General features: G+C 41.6%; 1 protein-coding gene across 3 annotated transcripts in view; it reads right to left on the reverse strand.

Moving 5' to 3' along the window:
* Nucleotides 1–26,476, reverse strand: part of BUB1B (BUB1 mitotic checkpoint serine/threonine kinase B) — a 138,147-nt gene that overhangs the window by 19,817 nt on the left and 91,854 nt on the right. The window contains exons 1-16 of one of the 3 annotated variants that reach the window (XM_077818905.1): nucleotides 23,971–24,055; nucleotides 22,614–22,764; nucleotides 21,455–21,514; nucleotides 21,040–21,184; nucleotides 18,521–18,717; nucleotides 18,238–18,416; nucleotides 16,971–17,170; nucleotides 13,378–13,472; nucleotides 10,577–10,803; nucleotides 8,238–8,350; nucleotides 6,919–7,064; nucleotides 6,539–6,591; nucleotides 5,648–5,732; nucleotides 5,120–5,222; nucleotides 1,692–1,978; nucleotides 974–1,152 (exon numbers count right to left, since the gene is read on the reverse strand). In XM_077818905.1, coding sequence (XP_077675031.1) covers nucleotides 974–1,152; nucleotides 1,692–1,978; nucleotides 5,120–5,222; nucleotides 5,648–5,732; nucleotides 6,539–6,591; nucleotides 6,919–7,064; nucleotides 8,238–8,350; nucleotides 10,577–10,803; nucleotides 13,378–13,472; nucleotides 16,971–17,170; nucleotides 18,238–18,416; nucleotides 18,521–18,717; nucleotides 21,040–21,184; nucleotides 21,455–21,514; nucleotides 22,614–22,753 — 2,209 coding nt within the window. In that variant the 5' untranslated portion in view covers nucleotides 22,754–22,764; nucleotides 23,971–24,055. Of the gene's footprint in view, nucleotides 1–973; nucleotides 1,153–1,691; nucleotides 1,979–5,119; nucleotides 5,223–5,647; nucleotides 5,733–6,538; nucleotides 6,592–6,918; nucleotides 7,065–8,237; nucleotides 8,351–10,576; nucleotides 10,804–13,377; nucleotides 13,473–16,970; nucleotides 17,171–18,237; nucleotides 18,417–18,520; nucleotides 18,718–21,039; nucleotides 21,185–21,454; nucleotides 21,515–22,613; nucleotides 22,765–23,970; nucleotides 24,056–26,476 lie in introns of those variants that run through there. The other 2 variants (XM_077818906.1, XM_077818907.1) reach the window with 2 other exon arrangements.

The following is a 26,476-nucleotide window of genomic DNA, read 5'->3' on the forward strand; positions in this document are numbered from 1 at the left end:
TAATATCTTTTAGTGGCCCAACTTCTATTGGTGTGGGCAGGGGAAGAGAGAGAAGATTTCGAGCCACACAGAGCTCTTCTTCAGGTCTGGGAAAGGTACCTGAAGAAGAGCTCTGTGTGGCTCGAAAGCTTGTCTCTCTCACCAAATAGAAGTTGGGCCACTGAAAGATATTACCTTATTCACCTTGTCTGTAGAAGAAAAATTTCTTTCAATTACAGCAGCCATTTCGACTAGAAGAGGAAAGCAATCGAAGTGACTATACAATCAGTCCTCATAGTTTGTGTTTTCCACACCAACAAGAGAGGAAAGACATTCAGAAAACAGGAAGTTGTGATTGTAAAACCAAAAAGAAGTTGAAGCAGAACTTAAAGGGCAAGTTTAAGGCATTTCCAAAATCTGTTTAGGTTTCAAGTTGGATGATGGCCTTTTCAATATCCCAAACTATGACACTTTGACTACTTTCCTGAGAAGACTGTTCTGCACCCAAAAAGATCTTCCTGTAAGGAAGCTTTCCCTGCCATTCAAGCTAATGGTTGTCTACAGAGAGTTATTCCAGACTAAAAATGTCCACACAAGGAGTTAATCAGGAATAGTTAATGCGCTTTAAATTTAGACCCTACCTTATTCTGAATTAGTTTTGTGTGTGTAGAAGAGCCCTAATTTTTCCAATTTCTTAATTTCATCCAATTACGCTTAATTATATTCCATTATATTACCTTAAATGATCCCTCTATCCATTTAATATTAACATCCTTCAAATTTGTTTTATTTATATCCCTCCCACTGTTGCTTAGCCTAGTTATAAGACAGGATATCACAGCTCACTGCATAGACTTAAGCATATAAAACCATAAAGCCAATAAGACGTTTACACAAAGTACAGAAGAATACAGGACATACATACTGAAGAGTCTGCAACTGAGCTCAAATCTAAGACACGTTGTCTCAAGTGAAATTCAGACTTGGTACTTACTAGTAGTGTCTTCACTGCCTCCAGTGTCACTAGCCATTTCAACAGGCAGGCTCTGAGCCAATTCCAGTTTCTCAGGAATATGCAGGTATTTAATAGTGGAGATGTGTGTAAGAGAGGAAGCTGAGGAAACAGATGAACCAGAGGAACGGGTGTCTTCCTGACTTGCTTCCATAATTGGGCTGTAAATGAGAAGACTATCAGCTACTCAACTTTCCAGCTGCTGTGGTGCCTGGATGCCAATCCCTTCACTACAAAAATATGCCAGACATCCCCAGTAAACACTGAATGAATTCACAATCCCCTTTTCATCCTGAAATGGAGACTGGACAAGTCCTCATGAGCCAAACCATTAATATATTAACAAGAGAGTAGGAAACCCTGAAATATAACAGGAATTGGTTATCCTCTCTAATCTTTTTGGCTAAAATTTTTGCTCAGCTTTAATTTAGATACAGAGAGCATGAAGTTAAACATTTCAGCAATGCTGTGACTGATGGCTGAACACTGACTTCTATTTTATTGGTGTAACATCTCAAAGAATGGCAAAATGCAACCCAAATCCTGGACTGAGCTGGAAAAATGGTGTGCTAAGTACACCTGGCTCTACTAAGAATATTGTTACATCTAATCTTTGGAGAGAGACTCCCAGCAACCAAAGACTCAAACAGGAAAAAAGGGCATACGGTATTTGATGGAGATGTGATCCACAGAGAATTACCTCAGCTTCTTAATGCAAAGAGTTTCATTGTAGATACCCTCACAAATAGGGATTTGCTGGCTCAGAGATGTGCTCTTAGGCTCTGGACACTCTTCCTTCAGGGTACTCTCTGGGTTGGTAGGAGGTTGGATTCTCTGTGCCACTACACCATGGAAGGGAGTGGATGCCAAGTGGGCAGCCCTAACAAAGTCACAGGTATCTTCTGGGCTGGGGCAAAGGGTTTTGTTCTTGTAGGAGCCAGTCAAAATTGCATCTTCAGCTAAGGGTTCAATTCCATGGAGCTCATCCTGAAACAAGTAGAAAGCAGAACAAATTAGGTGACAGCTACCACCCAGCCTCTGGATTTTGTTTTATTTTTGGTCTTGAACAGTTTCTATTAAAAATCCTGTCACATATAAAAAACCTCTGAAGATATCTACCTCCCCCTACTCTCCAACACAAAAAGCACAAGAAGTAACATAACTTGTTACTCATTCTTAGCTTCCTTCCTGAAAACTTCCACATGGCAGACTACTGGATGTCCTTGGTATTTATGCTGATTAATAATGCAAATTGTGTATCATTCTGCTTTTTGACAGTTTACAGTAGAACCTCAGAGTTACGAACTGACCAGGCAATCACACACCTCGTTTGGGACAAGTAGTATGAAAAAATCAGACAGCAGCAGAGACCAAAAAAAAGCAAATACAGTACAGTACTGTGTTAAACTACTAAAAAAAATAAAAGGGAAAGCAGCATTTTTCTTCTGCACAGTAAAGTTTCAAAGTTTTGAAAGAACCACCGTAATGTTTTGTTCAGTTATGAATATTTCAGAGTTACGAACAACTTCCATTCCTGAGGTGTTCGTAATGGAGGTTATACTGTATACGCAAATTAAGATTAAAATTGGTCTTCACTTTTCAATTTTTAAACCCATGTTACTTCCTCCAATGCTCTGTCCCCTTTCTCACTCCTTTTCCAGTTTATACTGTTCCCATAGCCAGTCGAATCATCTGATCATCCCCTTCTTCCCCCTGCACAATCATCAAAATTTGTACTTCTCTTCCCTTCTGGCTCTTCTGATCTTGGATAAAAGGTATCTCTCTGGCACAGGCTTCAGATGCTCCTCCTACATCATACTTTTAGTTTCAGTTGGGTAACTGAGTTCTGCCTACCTAGAATTATGTCATTTTCTTTCTGTCCTGAGCTATTGTTTAACATTGTGTTGCTGAGAACTGTTTAAAGCTTACTACCATTCACCTAGGAAGCAGGTGAATTTCAGTGACTAGTAAGGTGATCATGGAATAAAATTTATTTCCATCTAAAGCTGTGTATGCTCTGTAGGCACTTTATAAAAAGTTAAAAATCAAAAGTATGTCAAACATTAAAATCCTTCCCAACTCAAGACAGACAGCCCTCAAAGCCACTAATGACTTCCGCATTCCAAATCCCAAAGATCTCTTCTTAATAATCATTCACCTGCAACTCCCTGAACCTTTGACACAACCACTCTCCCCGTTTCTCCTTGAGACCCTCAGTTTCTTTGGACTTCAGGACTATCCATTCTCTGCTCTCCTACCTTGCTAACCAAGCCTTTGTAATTAGAATTGCCTCAGGAGAAAGATTTCCTCAGTCTTCCCTTTTGGGCATGCCCTAAGGCAGTGGTTCCTAAACTTTTTAATAAAGGTGACCCAAATGCATTTTTGTCTTTTGAGGGCCCCCATTGCTCCTACTTCCTCATATCCCCTCCTCCTCCACCTTCCTTCACAGCTGTCCAGCCCCTGCTCCCCCTCACAGCCCCTTACTCTCCTCAACCCTACCCCTTCCTGCAGCCCCTAGCTGGATCCCCTCTCTCCCATGGCCAGGCCACTGTTGCCACCAGGGTGTTGTCTGCTTGCTAGCTCCAGCTGCTTCCTCTGTACTGTTGCTGCTTCCCAGATCCTGCTCCCCACTCTGCTGCCCCTTGGAAGTGAGAACAGGATCCAGGCAGCAGCCACACGAAGGAAGCGGCCTCCAGGCAATGTGCAGGGCAGAGAAAGGCTGCTGACTGACTGCTCACTGGCTCTGGCTGTTGCCTCCATCTGGATCCTGCTGCCCTTGTCACTGCCTGCTGCTCAGGGTAAGCGGGAGCAGAAGAGGACACACATGACCCATGATGCAGGAAACACTGCCCTAAAGGCCAGTCTTTTCTCCTTTCCATTAGCCTTCTGGTTGCCTACATGTACAACCATTGTTATTTTTACCCTTCTACCTTTTCTGTACAGGCTCCCATACCTCCTCAGAGATGTCTCACCAGTTACACATGGCAAAAACTAAACTTCTCATCTTTCTTTTGAAGCTGCCCTGCCTACTTTCTCCATCACTGGGGACAAATCCAGTCTTATTCCTATCGCTCAAAGTTGCAACTTTGAGGATCTCTTTTACTCTTCCCTCGACATCTTGGCGCTCACCAAATCTAAATGCTTCTTTCTCTATCACACTGCCAAAAACACAAAAATGCCCCTACCTCATCCTCTCTTCAGCCAAGCCATGGTTCACATCATGATTATGTATCACATGAACTCCTGTAGTCATCTACTCCATTCACTGATATTCACCTTTCTCCTCTTCAATCTATCCAGCATTCACCCTTAATCACATCTCTGGCCATCCTAATTTATCTTCCTTTCTCAAATCCCTTCACTTGCTCATTACCTACTTCTGGATAAAGTTCAAACTCACCTTGACTGCTAAGATCCTGCTCAACTCTGCCCTCTGACTTGTTATCCCTCATTCCCCAATTTGTACCTTGTCTCTTCTTGCTTTTTTATTTTTTTATTACTGTTTCCCGTCTTGCCCTCTCACCTTAATGCCTTTTCCATTCTGTTTCTAACCACGCATCAGTTATCTTCACTATGCCCACTTTTATAGCCTTATTTTCTGTCACCAACTTCCATTTCTGTGCAGTGTCCTCCCCCCCACATCTCACTCCCTACTTTAAAAATCATCAGAACTTTTACGATTTGCTTGCTATACAAGTGATTTTTGTTCACGTCAATCCTCCTTTCCTTTTGTCTGCATTCCATGTTTGTCCAATTAGACTGTAAATGCTGAAGCAAGGACTAGGTCTGTTAGAGTTGTATAAGAAATGGTCATTAACATGCCATAACTGCATGATGCTTTAGTGTTTTTTAAAGCATCCCTTCACCCCAAAAAAGCTGCACTCATCTCCTGATCAGCTACAACTTGAGAAAGCTAAAAAAAACCAAGTCTTGCAGTGTGACCTGAAAGTCACAGATGAAAATGGCTCGCAAACGAAAGAGAAAAGCTAGGGATCCCTTTCAGAAAAAAGTATGGTACTGCTTGTTTCCATCAAGGACTCATTAGTCCTTCTATCATACCATCACCAAGTTTGGCAATATTGCATTCTACAACTCCTTCTCGAGCTGACAGAGGAAATTTCTCCTTACGCAGACTTCTGGCGGTATGTTTTCCTTGGTGGTGATACTATCTGAAGGTTTACGAACAGCAAGGGGACGTCGGGCACTTTTCTGTGGGTGGCCTGCAGGATGACTAAACAAAAGTGATATTGCATTAAATATTGATAAAAATAATTTTTCTCCTCAAGAGACTTAATTCACTCAACACTTCAAGACCACTTTGCTTCCTTTTTAGGTTAGAACTACAAACCAACACAATAAACTACTTACCAAGAATGGAGACAATCTTGTTAAGGTAGTAGGGGTGGGGGTATGGACAGAAGATGCACCGTGAGAAGAGAAGAGAATAATTGTGTGAAATCAATAAAAGAAAGATTTAGGATGAATATTGGGGAATTGTTTTCCTGACCATGAGGCTGTGGAGTCTCCCAAGAACAGTGAGACAAAACTAGACAATACATAAAAAGGAATACTGTCATGAATAATTGTGCTATAGAGGAAGTGGTATGGGGGTAGTCTAGGCAATTTACTATGTATATGTTTCAGTGATTCTATAACCTGACATTCTGGTTTTCTGAAGCAGACGATTCATCAAATATGGAGAAAAATGTAGTAGGATCCAGTGAAGGAGGGAGATCTGCATCTGGAATTAAAAACAAAGACTGGGTAATAGACAAATACTCCTGCACAGCACATACAATGGTGCTTCAGACCCATATAAGACAGCTCAAAGTGCCTGTCCTAGCAGGAAGTATTTGGACTCATGCTTAAAAGCATCCCATTTAAAACACAATAGTGGCTTATAGCGTTACGATCGTTTGGTTTTGCCATGTTAAAGAAACTCAGAGAGTAAAAGCATGGTTCTTCACGAGCCAGTGTGCTCTGTCTGGAATTTTCTTTATAGCTTGTACCTTTTTTCTTAAGTGTGATCTCAACTTTCTGCTCATCCTGGTCATCGAAAAAACACATTGTCTCTCTAGATTTCTGAGCGCCCAGCTAGAGGCTGGGTTATTTCTGTCAATAAGGAATAGTAATCTCATACCTGACCATCAAGAAGATAATTTAGTCAGCCTACGCCCTTTCAGGAACAAGTAGAGTACACAAGGTCTGAGAAAAAGCATTCTCACCTACAGCAGTCCAACTATAGAATACTACCAGCTCCTCCAGAAGGCACTCTAAACTGATATCAGTCTCAAAGAGAGTATGAAACTCTAGAACTGTACTCAGGAAAAGAAGAAAGGATCCTCAGCTATTAAAATTATTAGATTTGAAAGTCTCTTTAAATAATCAACAGCACAATGAGCGTGTGAGACTCCTGAACAAGACCAACGCCAGTTAAGCATGTTATTTTCGCTATTCTAATCCACACAATTCAGCTATTCATTTGAATGACTACTTCCTATCAGCATAGCCGTCTCTCAAAATGGTATCAATGCAAACAGAACTTACCCTTAGAGCACAGCTGTTCGTGCTGCTGGGCATTTTCTGCCAACTGGGACTCACTGTGAACAAAATATAGGCAAGTTTTTAATACATGCATGCAGCCCCCCAACTATACTTAGTAGATGAGCAAGCTGAACTCAGCTATAACGCTAAACATTACTCTTCTCAGAAAAATTATTAAAATCCTCTGAAGACAGATACCTGATTCTGTTCAGAGGCCAATACCGAGATCAGGGTATATTTTGAGGTATGATGTTTTTGGAAAAAACATGAGGAAAAACTAAAAACAGGCTTCCCAGAAAGTGACACATACTAAAAAAAGCGAAGAAAACCACACTGAGGCAGAGACTCTCCACCTCCTGCTCCCAAAGCAAATCCCGCACTACCTTTGCAATCCAGTCAGTTTTTTCACAAGAGATTCTGCAGTGAGTGCTACTGCGCTGGGGAAAGCAACTTCTCCTTCTGCTTCAAGAGGCTCTGAAGCTCCCACCAAAACAGATTCCATTCTTGCAGGCTCCCTCTCTTCTGTTGGCTTTGACCATGAAAGTGGGAGTGGCAGAGGGGAGAGAGACAGCACTCAGTGAGTAACTCGCAAGCCATACTACCGACTTCCAAAACTGTATGGGATAGCACTCTGTGTGTGGTTAAAGTCAGGGTAGATTGATCACCGATTTTAATGATGATTTAAATTAGAAAGCCGATAACTTATTTGAAACAAATTTCAATCATGCTTCCTGTATGCACTTTATTTTTCTAAAGAAAGGTTCATTCTCATTGGTTGGTACAATAACAATGTGCTGATTTTATTATTTACAATTACATCTAGTTTTTACACTAAATTTGGTACTTGGTTAGCCAGGAGGATACAGCCTAACTACACACATTTATTTGAGCAATTACATAGCTTAGTATAGAAATTAAGAGTGTGAATAAATGTAATAAAGTGCATGGTTAGAAAGTGTATTTATTAGATAATTAACTGTTTATTCATAATTTGTGTCTCGCTGTATTTAGATGGACATTAGAATTCTGTTTGGGCATTTTTAAACAGCATTTTTATTTCTAGTTAAAAACTACCTTAATGCATTGGATACATAAGAAAAGTATTTCAGCTAAACTTTCCAGCAAATTACTAATATTTGGAAAAAAGTTAACACCCCAACATTCACTTCACTTTTAGGACTGAAAATTATATAGAAATTTAGCGCAGCATATGACAGACTGTGCCACATTTACAAGGGTTGACATCAGGAGTGAAAAATGTTTTCTTCCAATTCTATATGTAAAAAGAAGCCTTTAAGTAAATAAGTTTGAGGTGGGCTCTTGCATTTAGTATATTTTTATTTACACAAATTTTAATAGAAGCTCGGGCCTTAACGTAGGTTGTCAAATTTAGTTTTAAAAGGGGAAAAAATAAAAAAATCAGATTTAAATAAGAGTCAGATTTTTTAAAGCCATTAATTTTTCTCCATCGTAGTTAAAATAAACTGAAAAAAATATAGAAAACAATATTTCTCTCATCTTTCAGTTATTAGGGTGGTGGCCTTATGAGTTATTTATACCAAACATTTAAATATCCCTTCAGAGTAAGAGGGAGGAAACTGTACTAGCAAGATAAAAAACAGAGGGGTCACTATTCCATTAGAGCTTTCATCTGCCTTCATACAGGTAGGCCATCAGCACAAATGAACAAGGAAAAAGATACCTGCTCAGATGTTCTCTTCTGCTGGTCATCATCTTTCTCCTTTAGCTTCTTCTCCAGCTCTTCAATCCGCCTCTGCATCTCTGCGGTCTGCTGTGCTATGGCATGAAACTCGTCTAAAGAAGGAAAGCTTAATTAAAGTATTATGTATTCCTTATGAGTAACCCTGTAGCCAAGCCCAAACTCTGCACGCCCCCAGTAACAGACACCAGATCCTCTTGTAAAGAAAAAGTTTCCCCATCCTACTTCCTGGGGAGTGGTATTTATTTAGGCTACTAACTAGGGCTGTCAAGCGATTAAAAAAATTAACCATGACTAATTGCACTGTTAAACAATAATAAAAAAACATTTATTTAAATATTTTGGGTGTTTTCTACACTTTCAAATATATTGATTTTAATTACAACACAGAATACAAAGTGTACAGTGCTCACTTTATTTTTTGTTGTTTTACAGTGCAAATACTTGTAATCAAAAATACAGTATTTTTCAATTTACCTAATACAAGTACTGTAGTGCAATCTCTATCGTGAAAGCTGAACTTACAAATGTAGAGTTATGTACAGAAAAACTGCATTCAAAAATAAAATATAAAATTTTAGAGCCTACAATTGCACTCAGTCCTACTTCTTATTCAGCCAATTGCTCAGACAAATAAGTTTGTTTACATTTGCAGGAGATAATGAAGCCTGCTTCTTGTTTACCATGTCATCTGAAAGTGAGAACAGGCAGGCACTCTCATGGCACTGTTGTAGCAAGCGTTGCAACATATTTACACGCCAGATGCGCTAAAGATTCTCATGTCCGTTCATGCTTCAACCACCATTCCAGAGGACATGCGACCATGCTGATGATGGGTTCTGCGCAATAACAATATAAAGTAGTGCAAACCGACGCATGTTCATTTTCATTATCTGAGTCAGATGCCACCAGCAGATTTTCTTTTCTGAGGGTTCAGGTTCTGTAGTTTCCGCATTGGAGTGTTGCTCTTTTAAGATTTCTGAAAGCATGCTCCACACCTTGTCCCGCTCAGATTTTGGAAGGCGCTTCAGATTCTTAAACCTTGTGTCCAGTGCTGTAGCTATTTTTAGAAATCTCACATTGGTACCTTCTTTGCGTTTTGTCAAATCTGCAGTGAAAGTGTTTTTAAAATGAACATGTGCTGGGTCATCAGCCGAGACTGCTATAACATGAAATATATGGCAGAATGCAGGTAAAACAGAGCAGGGGACATACAATTCTCCCCCCAGGAGTTCAGTCACAAATATAATTAACAGTTTTTCTTTTTCCCTCTTAAAACGAGAGAGTCATCAGCATGAAAGCATGTCCTCTGGAATGATGGCCAAAGCATGAAGGGGCATACGAATGTTTAGCATATCTGGCATGTAAATACTTTGCAATGCCAGCTACAGAAGTGCCATGCAAATGTCTGTTCTCACTTGCTGGTGCCACAGTAAATAAGAAGAGGGCAGCATTATCTCCTGTAAATGTAAACAAACTTGTTTGTCTTAGCGATTGGCTGAACAAGAAGCTGGACGGAGTGGACTTCTAGGCTCTAAAGTTTTACATTGTTTTGGTTTTGAGTGCAGTTATGTTACCAAATAAATAAATAAATAAAAAATCAAAAATCTACATTTGTAAGTTGCACTTTCAGGACGAAGAGGTTGCACTACACTACTTGTATAAGGTGACTTGAAAAATACTATTTCTTTTAAATTTTTACAGTGCTAATATTTGTAATCAAAAATATACATTTTGGACTCAATTACAACATAAAATATATATGAAAATGTAGAAAAACATCCAAAATATTTCAATTGGTATGCTATTGTTTAACAGTGCAATTAAAACAGCGATTTTTTTAATCACGATTAATTTTTTTGAGTTAATCGCAATTAATCGACAGCCCTACTATTAACAGAACCAAAGAGGATCAGGTAGGGTAAAAAGGCCCATTCATCAAACAGACCCAGTTTAATCCCTGCTGTTCCTGGATAAACCCCTATAGTCGAGGCAGACAGCACACATTCCTTTCTAGGAACAGCTTAAGGAGGAGTGCTCTCATCCACAATGGTTCACCTGTTAACACTGATGAGCCAGTGAACCTCTTTTTCCCCTCCCCACTGCCCTTCCCATTATAGAACCTCCACATAAGTCTTCTCAGTCCCTGGTTGCTGGTTTTCTACTCTTAGTATCAACAGGTGCGAAGCAACAGTCCTAACCTGATGCTTTGCCTTCTTCACCAGTGGCAATAAGGAAGGCTGCCACACCTAATGGGAACTGCAAGTGTAGTTTTCTGAATCAATCTGAAGAAACTTCAGGTCATCCCTTTTGATGCATACCTTCCCTTCTCTTTTTTGCTTTCTTTCTATATATTTCAGCTCGGATCTCTTCCAAGGAGAACTCCTCTACTCCAGCGTAAACTCTCTCTTTACAATACATTGCAACCTCTTTCTTCTCCTGAGCGTCCTGTTGATGGTTTTGCACCCGTTGTAGTGGATCCACTTCCTTCCCAGGCTTCCGAGCACTTAAAACATGATTTATGCTAGACTCAATTTTGCAGGGAGTACTAAGAGAACAAAAGATAATTAACATTCAGCACATAGTCCCCAGAGATGGGAGCATGGGTGGAAGTATGGATAATCTCAAAGGATCCATTTAAGTTCAGGACAGCCTATGGGCAACATAAATCAGGTCCTGAAACAGGAAAGGCAACAGAAAGGAATGGAATGTCAGAAAATTTATAAGTAGACACCTATGGGTAAGCCCCAGTCAAATAGTATACACCTGCTATGTAACACATGTTCTAGAGTGCGAGTTTTTGCCTTTAGCCCCCAAGACCCTTATGGATGCATTTGCCATCTGCATCTTCTTGTCACCAATCACCTCCCACCACTCTCATTTTATTATCTAAGCAAGAAAAGCCAGCCTTAGGACAACAGTTCCAACCGTCACCACACAGTCAATGAAGACTTGTGAACAACTGAATTTGTGAAACCTGTTTAACTCTGTGTAAAATGATGCTATTGAAATTCTAGTGAAGAGTTCTGTGGAAAAGATCCTAATGCAGAAAGTTAAAACTTACGTTTTCACATTAAGAAAGTACTAAACCGAGAGAATCCTGAGGCCAGCATGAAGATTTTGAAGCATGAAAGATATAGGCTTCACAGTTGGGTTTGGCCAATCTGTTAAAAAAAGAGTCACCTAAACCTATTTAGGACCCTTCTACCCCAAGCTTTCACATTCTATTTTTCACTCTGTAAACATCGTTCCAGTTAAACTCTTTCAAGCATAGTTTGGGGCGGGCCAATGCCCACAGCATGGACAAAACAAGACAGACTTTTCTAAACTGTTCCCATAAGGTATAGCCTCATCCAGACTGACTGGCCAAACCACTTAAAAAGCTAATTTAGGTGGAACCATATTTAAAATATATTTCTCTGTTCCCTTTAAGTGTAGACAGGACCATACTGTGCAAACAGCAAAGATTCAACCTATACTATAGAAAACAATGTCAGGGGACCCAACTATGTAGTACCAGGAGACTCCCATAACAGGTAAGATATGTTTAGATCTTTAGCATAGACAGGACCTTGCCTTGTTATAAACATGTTCCTGGATTAGGATACACTTTTGGACACAGCTAGGTAGCATGGTTCCAGGGCATGGCTTAGATTCCATACACAATATACAAAACTATGGGCTTAGCTACACAGTGCAGTAATGCACAACAGTGGGGTGTGAATTCTAATGTGCATCAACATTTTGTGCATGGAATCTAAGTGGCCCGTATAGACTCTGATGGAGGACACTAGAAGTTCCCTAGAGAGCATTAATGCAGCATTGTTCACATCGTGTAGACAAGCCCTTTGAATTAGGGAAAAGCTGTGCTGCAATCAAGCCCTTGATGCTCTTGCTTTTGTATTTTATACATAGTCAAAAAGAAGCAATGTTCCACTCACTTTCCCCACTGCAAGATAGCTGTGGGCAAGCATAACTAACACCAGTCACCTTCTCCAGAAAGAGGTAAGCAACCTCAACATTTTTTTTATTTTTTTCCTGATTTATGAAGTGAGAAAAGCAGAGCAATTTACAGGCATTTTAGTGAGCAATGCACAAGCAGGAAGCTAGATTCAAGCCAAGTAACATACTCCTCCATGCTTGTCATGCAAACTTTTCTCAAAAGAAAACTCCCTTTTAAGCTGACTCTAAAGTTCCAAAAAACACTAGGAAACATAGCTACAAACCTGAATCAGACTTGGCTTCTCCCTACCACCACACAGACAAAAAGGCCATAGACTTATGAAGTAGACTTTTGAGAATTCAAGGCAGCTGTGTCCTTCTCCCTAACTCTGCCAGCTCCCATTACAGTAACTCCTCACTTAAAGTCGTCCCTGATCAATTAGGGAACATGCTCATTTAAAATTGTGCTATGCTCCCTTATAATGTTGTTTGGCAGCCACCTGCTTTGTCCACTGCTTGCAGAAAGAGCAGCCCTTTGCAGCTAGCTGGTGGGGGCTTGGAACCACAGTGGACCAGCAGCCCCCATATCAGCTCCCCGCTGCCCTAAGTTCCCTGTGTCTCAACTTCCTGATCTACTTAAAAAGGCAGTATACTTAGAGTGGGGTCAGCATACTTTAAGGGGCAATGCACATCTCTCTCTCTCTCTCTCACACACACACAGGGTGTGTGTCTCTGTCTCTGCCATGCTGTCTCCCCTCCCTCCATTGGTACTGCCTTGCAGAGCATGAGGTTACATTAACAACAATATGTTAACCCTTGAGGACTCAGCTGAGTTCTAGTTCATCATTTAGCAGTAAGGCATCCCCTGGGAAATATCCCACCATCTTCCACCCTCTGACTCCACCACCTCAATCAAGCTTCACAATCATCATTGCTGTGTACAGTATTAAATTGTTTAAAACGTATACTGTGTATACATATATTATATTATAATCTAATATAATCTTTTGTCTGGTGAAAAAAATTTCTCTGGAACCTAACCCCCCTATTTACATTAATTCTTATGGGGAAATTGGATTCGCTTAACATCGTTTCACTTAAAGTCGCATTTTTCAGGAACATAACTACAATGCTAAGCAAGGAGTTACTGTACAAGCCTTCTGAGGAGATAGAAACTCACATGACTTGATGCTGTGCAGACTCTTCCACATATGGGGTAAAACTGGGCAGCATACAGGGCACCTCTATACCAGAGTTCATGTTACTGCGAGGACGCTGAGGGAGCAGAAACCCAATGTTAGCAGCTTAAAGATTCATTCTTAAACACCCCCACAGGCTGATTTGTTCTCCTTCTCTGCCCAGACTTTTTGATGTCCGCAATGACAACTCATTCCTTAGTCATTAAAAATCCTGCCTCCATAAAACTCCATATTTCTCCAGCACTTCAGTTTCCTTCTGCTATGCAGTCAAGTTACAAAATTTCCAAATGGCCATCAATGCCTTGAAAAACAATGACACATGCCCTTTCTTTTCTACTCCTATCTCATTTCCAGAGATGCTGAGAATCCTCACTACCCAGTCAGTATCTTATTTTTTTCCTCCTCTTCCACCCACTTTTCGCTTAAGATTGCCCCAATACTTCAGCAGCATAATCTCTACTCTCATCTGAGTGCTTCCTGTCTTCCCCATTTTCCTTCCTTGCAGATTATGAACAGGAAGTCAAAGAAAGCATCAAGTTAGCAACCCTTCTTCCTTCTCATTTCCCTTGACAATTAAGAATAGGGCTGTCAAGCAATTAAAAAAATTAATCGCTATTAATCATGCTGTTAAGTATTTAAATAAACAGTATTCTATTGCTTATTTAAATACTTTCAGATGTTTTCTATATTTTCAAATATATTGATTTGTAGTACTATAGTGTAAAATACACCCTTTGTTTTTTATTACAAATATTTGCACTGTAAAAAAAATGAAATAGTATTTTTCGAATCACCTAATACAAGTACTGTACTGCAATTTCTATCATGAAAGTTGAACTTACAAATGTAGAATTATGTACAAAAAAAACCTGCATTCAAAAATAAAGCTTTAGCACCTACAATACCTCTCAGTCGCACTTCTTGTTTATGTCACTGGACAGTGAGAAGAGGCGGTCGCATGGCACTGTTGTAGCCGGCATTGCAAGATATTTACGTGCCAGATGTGCTAAACATTCACATGCCCCTTCCTGCTTCAGTCACAATTCCAGAGAACATGCATCCATGCTGATGATGGGTTCTGGTCGATAACAATCCAAAGCAGAGCAGACTGATGCATGTTCGTTTTCATCATCTGAGTCAGATACCACCACCACAAGGTTGATTTTCCTTTTTGGTGGTTTGGTTTCTCTAGTTTCCGCATTGGAGTATTGCTCTTTTAAGACTTCTGAAAGCATGCTCCACACCTCCTCCCTCTCAGATTTTGGAAGGCACTTCAGATTCTTAAACCTTGGGTCGAGTGCTATAGCTATCTTTAGAAATCTCACATTGGTACCTTCTTTGGTCAACTCTGCACTGAAAGTGTTCTGAAAACGAACATGTGCTGGGTCAGACTGCTATAACATGAAATATATGGCAGAATGCGGGTAAAACAGAGCAGGAGACATACAATTCTCCCCCAAGGAGTTCATTTACAAATTTGTTACAAATAAGTTACAAATTTAATTAATGCATTTTTTTTTTTAAACGAGCATCAGCATGGAAGCATGACCTCTGGAATTGTGACTGAAGCAGGAAGGGGCATACGAATGTTTAGCATCACTGGCACATAAATACCTTGCAATGCTGGCTGCAAAAGTGACATGCGAAAGCCTGTTCTCACTTTCAGGTGATATTGTAAAAAGAAGCAGGCAGCAGTATCTCCCATAAATGTAAACAAACTTATTTGTCTTAGTGATTGGCTGAAAAAGAAGTAGGACTGAGTAGACTTGTAGGCACTAAAGTTTTACATTGTTTTGGTTTTGAGCGCAGTTATGTAACAAAACAAAACAAAAAAATCTACATTTGTAAGTTACACTTTCAGGATAAAGAGATTGCACTGCAGTACTTGTATGAGGTGAATTGAAAAATACTTTGTCTTTTGTTTATCATTTTTACAATGTAAATATTTGTAATAAAAAATAATAACAAAGTGAGCACTGTACACTTTGTATTCTGTGCTGTAATAGAAATAAATATATTTGAAAATGTAGAAAAACATCCAAAAATATTAAATACATTTCAATTGTTATTCTTTGTTTAACAGTGCAATTAATTTTTTTGAGTTAATCGCATGAGTTAACTGTGATTAACCAACAGCCCTAATTAAAAACTTCAGATACTGTAAACCACACTCCATTCACTTGGACCAACATGCTAGCTATGCAAGCACATTTCATTCTCTTAATCAAATTGCCCTTTAACTAGTGGCAATTCTTTTCTCGGGTTCCCATAAGTTGTGTCCTTTGCTCTTTCCTACTTTTCCTTCTCAATTGTTTGACTTCTAACCACTTTCACTCTGATGATACTCAGGTGATCATATTCTCTACTGCCCTTTGACTCTTCCACATCTATTCTCTCCATCTGCTCTGATCAAGTCACTCTGGTATTGGACGGGTTTCAGAGTAACAGCCGTGTTAGTCTGTATCTCAAAAAGAAAAGGAGTACTTGTGGCACCTTAGAGACTAACCAATTTATTTGAGCATAAGCTTTCGTGAGCTACAGCTCACTTCATCGGATGCTGTAGCTCACGAAAGCTTATGCTCAAATAAATTGGTTAGCCTCTAAGGTGCCACAAGTACTCCTTTTCTTTCTGGTATTGGAGTGGAGGAGGCCATAAGTACCTATATAAACAAACTTTTGACTTCATTTCAGCTGCTCTCAGCTAACATCTGAGACTAAACTGCTTCTTTTCAAAGAGGAGCAGCCTGAAGCACAACCCCTTTTCCACCCACCTCTCCCTGTCTGTCTGCAAGCCTCCCTACATTGCTAGAGTACTGCCTCGATGCAACTTCTCCTCAATACCTTCTTGATGCTTTTGGTGCAAACTCTTGACTGTCACCACTCTAAGTCTCAGGTCTCAAGACACCAGACCTGTGGAATGTTTCTGACTACCTTCCCATGTATATAAGGCTGCACAACCACATCCTAAAGCTGTTCCACAGGTTGTGCTGCACTAAGCCAATTTAGCTGCAGCTAATTAATCTTCTGCTTTGCTCTCATCTCATACACTGGACTAACCAAAATTTGTGTGTATACACACACACACACACACATATATATATACACACACACACACACACACCCCCCAAAAAAAAAACTTTCCTCCCATCCCTTTTCCTACCCCACCCTTGGCCAGCTTCTCTCTCTCTCTCCTTTCCACACCGCCCTAGCTCCATAATAGGGTACCAGGTCTCTTCTGTTGCACCTTCTTATTAGCAAGGATTAGACTCAGCAGATATCTATTGACTTCACAGTGGCAAGGGGAGCTTTCTTATAAATCAGTGGAGTTAAGGGGCTGGAAGCAGAGATGTGGCGATAGGAAGTTATAGAAATAGCCTGGCTTAGGAAGAAATCTTAGGTTGAGGCTTTTGTTATTGTTATGCGAGTTACAATAAAGCTAAATCCTAAAGGAGGGAGGTAAGTTTGACTTCATATATAGCATGCGTAGACTTAATTTGAAAGAAACTGGGAAAAATCATCTGCTCTTATACCTTCCCTCCTCCTTTTTTAGCCAACCAGTCTTGCCACTCCTTACCCTGCCTGAGTTCCACGGTCCTGCCTTCAGTTCGTTTTCTTTGGCCCTTCCTGTTGGGGGTGCTGCCCATGGCTGTGGTGTAAGTATAGGAAGCTCAGCTCTGGAGACTGAGGCTGTGTTTTCATCAAACACAGCAAAATTTGGGCCATTTGACACCTGTTGAGATGTTGAGTTCTGGAAGCTTCGGCCTCGGTTTGCAGCTAGATGTAAAAAGGAAACAAGTTATATATGAATAATGTTAGGAATGTTGGATCATATTAAAGAAGTTCTGTATTAAAATCACAAATTAGTTTGATTCCCCATTGTTTAAATTCCAGGCTATTGCTAATTAAGAGGTCTCTTGGTTTTTGGTACTGTTTCTCTCCCTCTATGTGTGAAACTTGCAAGCTGCTAATTGTGTTGAAGGCCGAGAAGAGTCTATTCTCAAAGAAATTTTTTGTAACAACTACTCACACAGAGAAAGACTCAAAGCAATACTCTGTAACAAGAGGAACACCACCCAGAGACTCCCCGCCCTTTTGTTGTATTCATCTCGCTTTGTTAACAATTGTGATTAAAATAGAGATAGAGGATGTATGTGGATGGATGCTTGGTGTGGATAATAACTGAATGCTCAGGGAGGTGCCAGCCTAAGAATTCAGTGTCCATCGGCTGAAGAAGGCGTCAAGTGGAAATAACCAGAGGACCCCCGGAGGGCAGACTGGAATCCACCCAACAGCCTCAAGAATGGGAGAACCAAAGAACAAGATAACATCTGGCAGCATGGAGCCGTCAGGAATGTGCCATCTGCTGATTGATTCAGCAACAGCATGATGAAGCAATTCCCATAGACTGGCATAGGAAGAAATTCCTATAAAAATGGACTCTAGAAAGGGAGAACTTTGGGGTCTGATTCTGCAAACCAACTTCCAGGAGCATCAGATGAGCATCTGACAAGGCTCTGCTCAACTCTAAGGCTGGTAACTATGATAACAACCTTGCAGAACGTGTGTGTGTGTGTGTGTGTGTGTGTGTGTGAATAAATATGAAATTGAATGGAATGTTATAGCTATAACTAACTGCTTTCTATGATTCTTTCTGTATTCACAATAAATATGGCATTTTGCCTTTTCCCCTTTAATAAGATCCTGCTGGTTTTTATTTTATTGGTACAACAGGAATACTTAACTACCAGTGTCAGCTATTTGCATACTATACTCAAGTGTATTTTTGACATCACAAGATTACTGTTTTTCAATAAACATAAGGATTGACCAGCCGAACTTACCTTTAAGAGCATCTCCTACTCGACTGATTGGGGCTCTCACATTTTTCTTCCCCTTGCCTTTCAGTTCTGCCAGTGAGCTCCTTTGGGTTTCAGTGATAGCAGGAAGATCCAACTCCTCTTCCTCATCATCTTGCTCAAGTCCCAGCAGGGTCTGTCGAGAGACCCGGGCCTGAAACTGCCTGAAGAAATGCAAAAAAGTCAGTGTGAATTTCACTATGCAGGTTGCCTATCCAGAGCCATACAGAACGAATCCATTTCTCTTCATTCCAGGGGCAAGTTTTACCTGTGATGGGACTGTAGTTTGTCTTGAGGCTCAGCCCTGCGCTGAAGCCCTTCCTGGAATATTAAATCTGCTTTCTTATAACTACCTCTCGCCTCAAGCGCCTCTGCCCATGTGATGTAGAATAACGCCAGCGATGTGCCAATTTCCTGGCTGTGTAGATAACTGTAGAGGTCCAATGGTTCACTACAGTAGTTTCCCTGCAATAGCCCAGAAGTTTCAGTGATTTACTGCACCAAGTTAAAAAATAAAATAAAAAATAAAGACTCTGGGTCAATTGCTGCCCTTTGATGCACCTGCAAGGCTTCCATTGTTTTCAATTCAAGTTCCTCAGGAGCAGACCCAAGGTTAGACATAACTCTTCACATTTAAGAGAAATATCAAAGTTCACAAGATGAGGAAAGCAATTGCTAGAAGATTCAGATATAGTGCTACAAAGCATGACTCCTTACCTATGACTCCATACATATACTTCATGGGTGATAGTACTGTTCAATTAATTCCAGCCCATAAACTTACATATGGGCATTTTTTCTCTTTAATTTTTCTTTATAATAGCATTTAAGAATGGTGTACGGGGCCAGACTAATGGCCCTGGAGGAAAAAGTCCTGTTAATCCTCAGAACAGGAGCACACTACCCTGTCAACAGCCTGACATTTGGGGAATGGGAAGAGAAGCAAAATAAGGACTAACTAGCATCCAGAAGGGAATTTAGGGTTTAGGGAATTCAGTTGGTACCAAACTCAATTTGGTACCAACTAAGATGCAAATTAGTGGTAGTTTTGATGTGTAATTGAATGGACATCCTATAGCATTAACTTTAAAATCACTCCCGCACCAGGCTAGATTCAGATTGGTGACCTACAAGCCACCATTACTAACTTCAAGCTGTCCAGATGCAGTCACTGCAACAAATGCACCTTGTAAAACCAGCAGAGCAGTGCTAATCAACATTTATTTTGTTAAATTATTTCAGGTCTCATATTTTGTAACTTGGGTTAGAGAAGTTACACTAAAATTAGAGCCCTTCCTTCTGCCTCAGAAGCAAGCAAAGCTTTTTACTGGTCTGATCTTCACTGGAAGGAAAGCAGAGTTGTTAGTATTACTGTAATACCTAGGAGACCTAACTATGGACCAAGCCCCCACTGTTTTAGGCACTGTAGTTACAGAACAACCAAAAAAAAAAAAAAAAAAAAAAGAAAAAGAAATAGTCCCTACCATAAAGATCTGACATTAGTTTTGGAATTAGCTACTTTTCATTGTAACGCAGGTGAATGGCAGCCACTCACAATGCAGGATTCTCACTTCATCTTAACTATAGATGTTGGACAGTCCAGGATCACTCATTTTCCTACTTGAAGGGACCATTGAAATCATCACTCTGAGGGACAAGGAAAAGAATATGAACTTTATGAAGTGTCCATGTGTGGTAGGAGCTAGAGGACATTGTGTGTCTTCCAGGAGTAAGGATCTTGCCTAACAGAAGACTTAGTCTCCCCCTACTGGGGTGATACAGGAGAGAGGATACTAGGCAGAAGGAACCTGGTTCTGGGAAGCAGCAAGCAGTTCAAAGTACACCAGACCCTCGCTAGAACGCGCATCTATATAGTGTGAATTCGCATAATGCGGTCGCGGCCATGGATCCCAAATGTAATTACTTTAATTGGAATTCATTTTAACTCGGTCCCGTGTTAATGCGGTACCGCGCATGGATCCCAAATCCCGTGTTCTAGCAAGAGTCCGGTGTATGTGCTGCCTCTTGGCAACACACAGGGCATATGCAGCGGAAAAATGAGCCATCTAGAGAAGCACGTGGACTGCTGTTGCATACAGTGCACTTGTGCCTTTAAAAAAAACCAAACAAAATATTTTTGAAATGTTTTTGCCTGCTATTGTTTTAAGTGACATTTAAGAGGACTAGAAAAAGATTACAGGAGAAAATTTTCTTCTTTCCATTTATTCTGTGTATTCAGTTTCACCGTCAGTTTCCTCTGTTTGTGTGTGCCTTCCATGCAGCAACAGAGGAGAGAAGAAAAACATCAAAGGTTTGATGAGTCATTCTGAGGCTTAGGGGAAGATATAGTAGCTGACACTTCATTTACCCGTCACCTTTTTTTTTTTTTTAATTGACTAGATTTCAAGTCAGCTGCAATCCTTTAAGCTTCTTCTGCTCTGTTTAACTGATCAGAAAATCAAGCTGCATCAGTCTAAAGAAATATGTAGTTTTTCAAATTAATACTTCTGAAGAAAGTAAGGTACAATTTCTGTCCAGGCTGAATGACACCAGAAGACTCCTGAAGATTCCATCGGAAGAGCAGTCTTTGAATGATAGATTAGTATATGAATCCTACATTGTGAACAGCTGTCATGTGCCTGACAGAAGTGTGAAGAGCTAATCCTAAATTTGCACTGGTAGCAGAGTCACAGAATGCACTGTACAAAGAAAAGCAGTTCAGGGACATCCAAAAGCTTCAGAAAATGCTTAAGAAAGTACCTAAGAGAACATTAAAGAGATACTTACAAATTTGAGCCAGAGACTGAGATAGCGAGGGTCTTTGTAGTATCTCTGCTGCTCATTCAGTGCTTTTACAGCTCTCTCCAGCACTGCTGAGAGGTTGCTTTCTTTTCCACCTTGAGGGAATGTTTGCTCTGTCCATTTGATGTACCTGGAGGTGGCATAAAAAGAGAGGCATCTTAATTTCTGTATAGTATGAGGAGAAAAGAAAAATTAAGTTTATAGTACTGAGAAAAGACAGACCATAGATTATTACAACAAAAAACATCTCTTTGTACACCTTACCCCCTTGTCAATGGGTTTTCTGTTAACAAAATGAAAGCACTTTTTTCACTTCTTGTGACATTCCTACGTGAAACTCTACAATTTCCAACTATTAGAGATTTTACTGCCCCATTCTAGCAAAATAAAGATAGCCTACCTGTCCCAGACATCCAATGGATCATCTCCAGAGTAAAAGCGGATTTCAGATTCAAATTCCCTAGAAAAGATATAACATGATACGTAAACAGTAGCTCAGTAACTATAAAGATATTGTTAACTTGGTAGAAAACAAGATCTTCACTCCTATTCAGATCACTATGAATATTTCTTCAGAGACAAACTTGTTTATTTCTCCTGCAGCAGGACCCAATCCTGCTCCCACTGGTGTCAAAGGAACCAAATTAGGATCTTAAACCACCCTTGCACACAAAAAGATTGAGTACTCTGACATTTAACAACAAGGAGGCATTGGAACAGCCTTTCAGTGTGCATTTCCAAAAGTTACTATCCTGAGAGTCATATGGTCCCATCAAAGAGAATTCTTGTACCCTGTTATAGGAAGTTACTAGGGAGGGAAAGATAATGAACTGATAGGTAGCCCATTTTGATGGATTATTATAGTGACAGGTATTTTTCCCTGGCAAGTAGCTTCCCCCACTAGATTATGGTAGGAGTTGCGCCTTCCCTGTTCAGTACTTTCATTTGGAAGATTAGTATAAAGCAGAGGGGGGGTGAGGAGGGGGAGGAAGGACATCCTCCTGTAATTTTTGTATATTCCTCTTTAGAAGAATATTCAGACACAAGAGATTCTCCTTAGTGCAGTGTTCTCAAACCTTTTTTACTGGTGACCCCTTTCACACAGCAAGCCTCTGAGTGCGACCCCCCCCCCCCCAATATACATTTTAAAAATCTTGTGTATATATTTAACACCATTATAAATGTTGGAAGCAAAGCACTATTATAAATGCTGGGGTGGAGACTGACAGCTCGCAACCCCCATGTAATAACCTCATGACCCCCTGAGGGGTCCTGACCCCCAGAGTTTTAAACTGCGAGCACTAAGGCAGGGGTTCTCAATGTTCTACTATTGAACCCTGAAAGGAATTCCCTCTGGCACCAGCCCTTCATCTATACATTGCATAAAAGGCAAATTGCCTTTGACAGCTTTAGTGTGATACAACCATACATGGCAGCATTAGTAAAGATTCGGATTGTACTTCTGCTCCCTACGCTCTTCTTATAGCCAGGAGACTAATAGTGGAAACCCAACAGAAGGTACAGAAACACTGATGAAAATAGGTCAACATTTTACTCACTGTTTTTGCTGCTGAATAGCTGTGTGGCTGGAAGTCTCCTGCTGAGCCAAGACTTCCTGCAGGGTAGACATGATTCGCCCCTGCCTCAGGGGCTGCACATTCTCTTTACTCAGTTCCCACTCATTCCACTCCTGCGACATGGTGACCTCTCCTGAAACACAGCACAAGAGAGTAAACAATAGAGAAAGGATGGTCCAGCTTTGGGTGCTAGCCTGGGACTTACTTCACACACCTAATTCTCTACTCTGCCACAGACTTCCCACAACCTCAGGCAAGTCACTTACTTCTCTCTGTGCCTCAGTTCCCCAGGTGTAAAACGGGGATAACAGCACTTTCCTGCATTGCAGAGGCGTCATGAGGATAACTGCATTAAAGATTGTGAGGCACTTAGATGCTATAGTAAAAGGGGGTGGGCCAGACAGATACAATACCATGGACTCCTGTTATTTTAAAGCTGCAACTTGAGAAAAGTGATTATGAGATAGAGGACCTTGATGGGATATTAACTAAATGAATCACCAATCTTAAGTGTTGGCTGCAACAGCACAGCCACTGTGGCTCTTTCATAGACTTGGCAGAATCCCATGTTTTATCATTTTGATGGATAATATAGATGCTTATTTTAAGCATTTTTCCTATTTAAATGTTCACAGTAGCATTAAATTATGCATTTTAAGCATTTTGATTTTTATCAATTTACATTTTCACAGTTGCAGGAAATGATGGGGGGGGGGTGACAGTCAGGACAATAAATACTGAGTGACTGCAGAGATGGAGGTTTAAAAAGGTAAAGCTTTATAACCGTTAAAACACAATCTCTCAACATCAGAGGACAAAACTATACAAACTAAACATCCTTGCATCAGAAGCTCTCGGGTTGTGTTTTTCTTCCTTTGCCTATCCCGTACGGGGCAGGAATGATCGAGAGAAAGAGGTTTCTGTGGGTTGGCCGGTGTAGGGTGAAATCCAGGCGAGTTGACATTTACCCATAACAACCTAATCCTGCCAGGCCAAAAAAAGGGGGCCGGGAAGGAGGCTCAGCAGCCGCCCCCATTGCGCGGGGCGGGCGGGGCCGTGTCTGCGTTGGTGCATCTGCCACAAGGTGGTTTGTAGCCCCCGCAGGGAGGAGGGAGACCGAGGCGCTGAGATCCCTGTGGCACGTCCGAAGGCCCAGCCCTTCCCGATGGCCCCGGGACACCCCGCTGACCCAGCAATGGCGGAGCCGCCCCGGAGCCGTTCTGCCTTCAGCGCTTCCAGGAACAGCGCTCCCCGGGCCGCCCAGACCTTCCTCCCCTAGGCTGCCGCCGCCCCGCCGAGCCCAACCAGGACATCCTCCGCTCGAGCCGCGCTCACCCACCCAGTGCGGCAACCGCAGGCCCGCGCAGGCCACCGGCTCCGCTCCTCCGTATCTAAGTCCCAACAGCCGCCAGCTCGCCCGCTCCGTTCGAGAGTTTAAACTTCAACCGCCGCCAGCCTCGGCCCCATTGGCCGGTCCCTAGTACCACGGCCGCGTGTGATTGGTCCCGCGGCCCGCCGGAAGCGGCGTTGGTAAAAGCGTAGTTTCCGCTGGGCCCGTTTCCTAGGGACGGGCTCCAGCTCCCGTGCAGCGGGAGTCTGAGTGGGGGTGATGTATGGCTGCTGCTGGCCCAGCGTCACAGCGCTCAGGCTGACCTCGGCCCGTAACTTAGCCCACAAAATCGCTGGTCACGCTCTGGCCCTCAACCAGCAGGGACAGCATTAGGGTTGGCAACCATCTAATCGCACAGACACCCTTACCCTGCCCCTTCTCCAAGGCCCTCGCCCTCTCCATTTCCCTACTGTCCCTGCCTTGCTTCTCTCCACCGTCATGCACTTTCACCGGGCTGGGGCAGGCGGGTGGGGTGCAGGAGCGGGTGTGGGCTCTGTGAGGGAGTTTGGGTGCGGGTGGGAGCTCAAGGCTGGGGCAGGGGGTTCGGATGGAGGAGGGGGTGAGGCATCTGGACTCCTACCTGGCGGTGGTTACCTTGGCTGGCTACCAGAAGTGAAAATGGGAGAGATTCCAGACGACTGGAAAAGGGTAAATATAGTGCCCATCTGTAAAATGGGAAGTAAGGACAACCCAGGGAATTACAGACCAGTCATCTTAACTTCAGTACTCAGAAAGATAATGGAGCAAAAAATTAAGCAACCAATTACAAGGGACACCAAAGAATCCACATGCACAGGAACATTTATCCAGCCTTCAACACAAAAACAATATTTGGACATTCAGAAAAGCTTGGTTAAGGTTACCCACCCAAAGAATGTCTCAAGGTGAACCTACATCCTCCAACCATACTTTTACTCTTCTTCCCTGCAGTGGCAAACCTTGAGGGGAAAGAGGAAGGAGTAGGTCTAGGGAACAACCATACACCTAGTGTTTGGTTGATTCTCAGAGTCTGACTGAGTAACCAGTTCCCTTCGTTCATGCTCGAAATTAACTTCTGAGAGTTGCATTCAAATCCCTCCCACCGTGACAGAACCATTATGCTCTCCTTATACAAAAGTGCCACGCTATTTCTCCAACAGTGCTGCATTGTGCAGCAGTGCTACTACAGTGTGCAGGGTAACTACTCAGTAGAATACTGTCAGGTTTTTTTTAAGTAAGGGCAAAAGGGAAATTTAGAGAGAGGGGGATCTTATGTGGTTGATGTTAGGATATAGATATTCAGGCCTGTCTGTAAAGGCCTATACTCTAAGAATTTAGGTGTATTCTTATCACTTGGCTAGTTAGAGGTATAAAAGAAAGAATCAAAATCACTGTCTGCCAGCGTAAGGTCTTTCTCTTACTGTGACAGTCTGAGGCCCTGTTCTTAGGCTAAGATCTTTGGCTAAGCAACAGAGACAGCCGTAAGCTGGGAAGCGACAGGTCACATCCTCACATTCCAAACTAGTCACATTGAAAGAAAGTGCTATTGGGCTGTTAGGAATACACTCCTATCCGGATAATGCCTATCACCTCCAGAGAAAGGGAAGTGCCTACAAAATGTAAAAGGAAACTTAGTTGGATAGCATCCTGTCTGGTAAGAACTCACTTATCAATAGCTGGGATGTGAAATCCTCATTTCTTTGTTCTATCACTGTAGTCCCCATTTCCCTATTATTTGTCTGTATAATCTCTGTCTGGTTCTGTGATTGTTTCTGTCTGCTTCAAAAAAATTAATTTTGCTGGGTGTAAACTAATTAAGGTGGTGGAATATAATTGGTTACATAATCATGTTACAATATGTTAGGATTGGTTAGTTAAATTTCAGGAAAATGATTGGTTAACGTATAGCTAAGCAGAACTCAAGTTTTACCATATAGTCTGCAGTCAATCAGGAAGTGGGGGTGGGGAAATTGGAATCATGTTTTGCTAAAGGGGGAATTGGGAACAGGGAATGGGGGTGGGGAAATTGGAATCATGTTTGGCTAAGGGCAGGAATGGGAACAGGGACGCAGGTGTAAGGCTCTGTGGTGTCAGAGCTGGAAGGGGGACACTAAGGAAGGAAACTGGAATCATGCTTGCTGGAAGTTCACCCCAATAAACATTGAATTGTTTGCACCTTTGGACTTTGGGTATTGTTGCTCTCTGTGCATGCGAGAAGGATCAGGGAAGTAAGTGGGTGAAGGAATAAGCCCCCTAACAGTTGAGGTTTTCACGTTACTACACTGGGCCTTTTACATTAAAAAGTATCAGATCAAAAAAAGTCACCCGGGGTGCTGCTGCATCAGAGCCGGCCAGTCATCCCCAGCTGATGAGTACTGATTGGACTGCAGGAGAAACAAACTGCTTGGCTAAGCCCAAGAGAACTGGGTCCCTCAGCTGGGGAGTGAGACATCTCTTCCTACCACAACCCCAGAGC

Source organism: Eretmochelys imbricata, chromosome 6 (assembly GCF_965152235.1).
Source record: "Eretmochelys imbricata isolate rEreImb1 chromosome 6, rEreImb1.hap1, whole genome shotgun sequence".
NCBI classification, from domain to species: domain Eukaryota; kingdom Metazoa; phylum Chordata; order Testudines; family Cheloniidae; genus Eretmochelys; species Eretmochelys imbricata.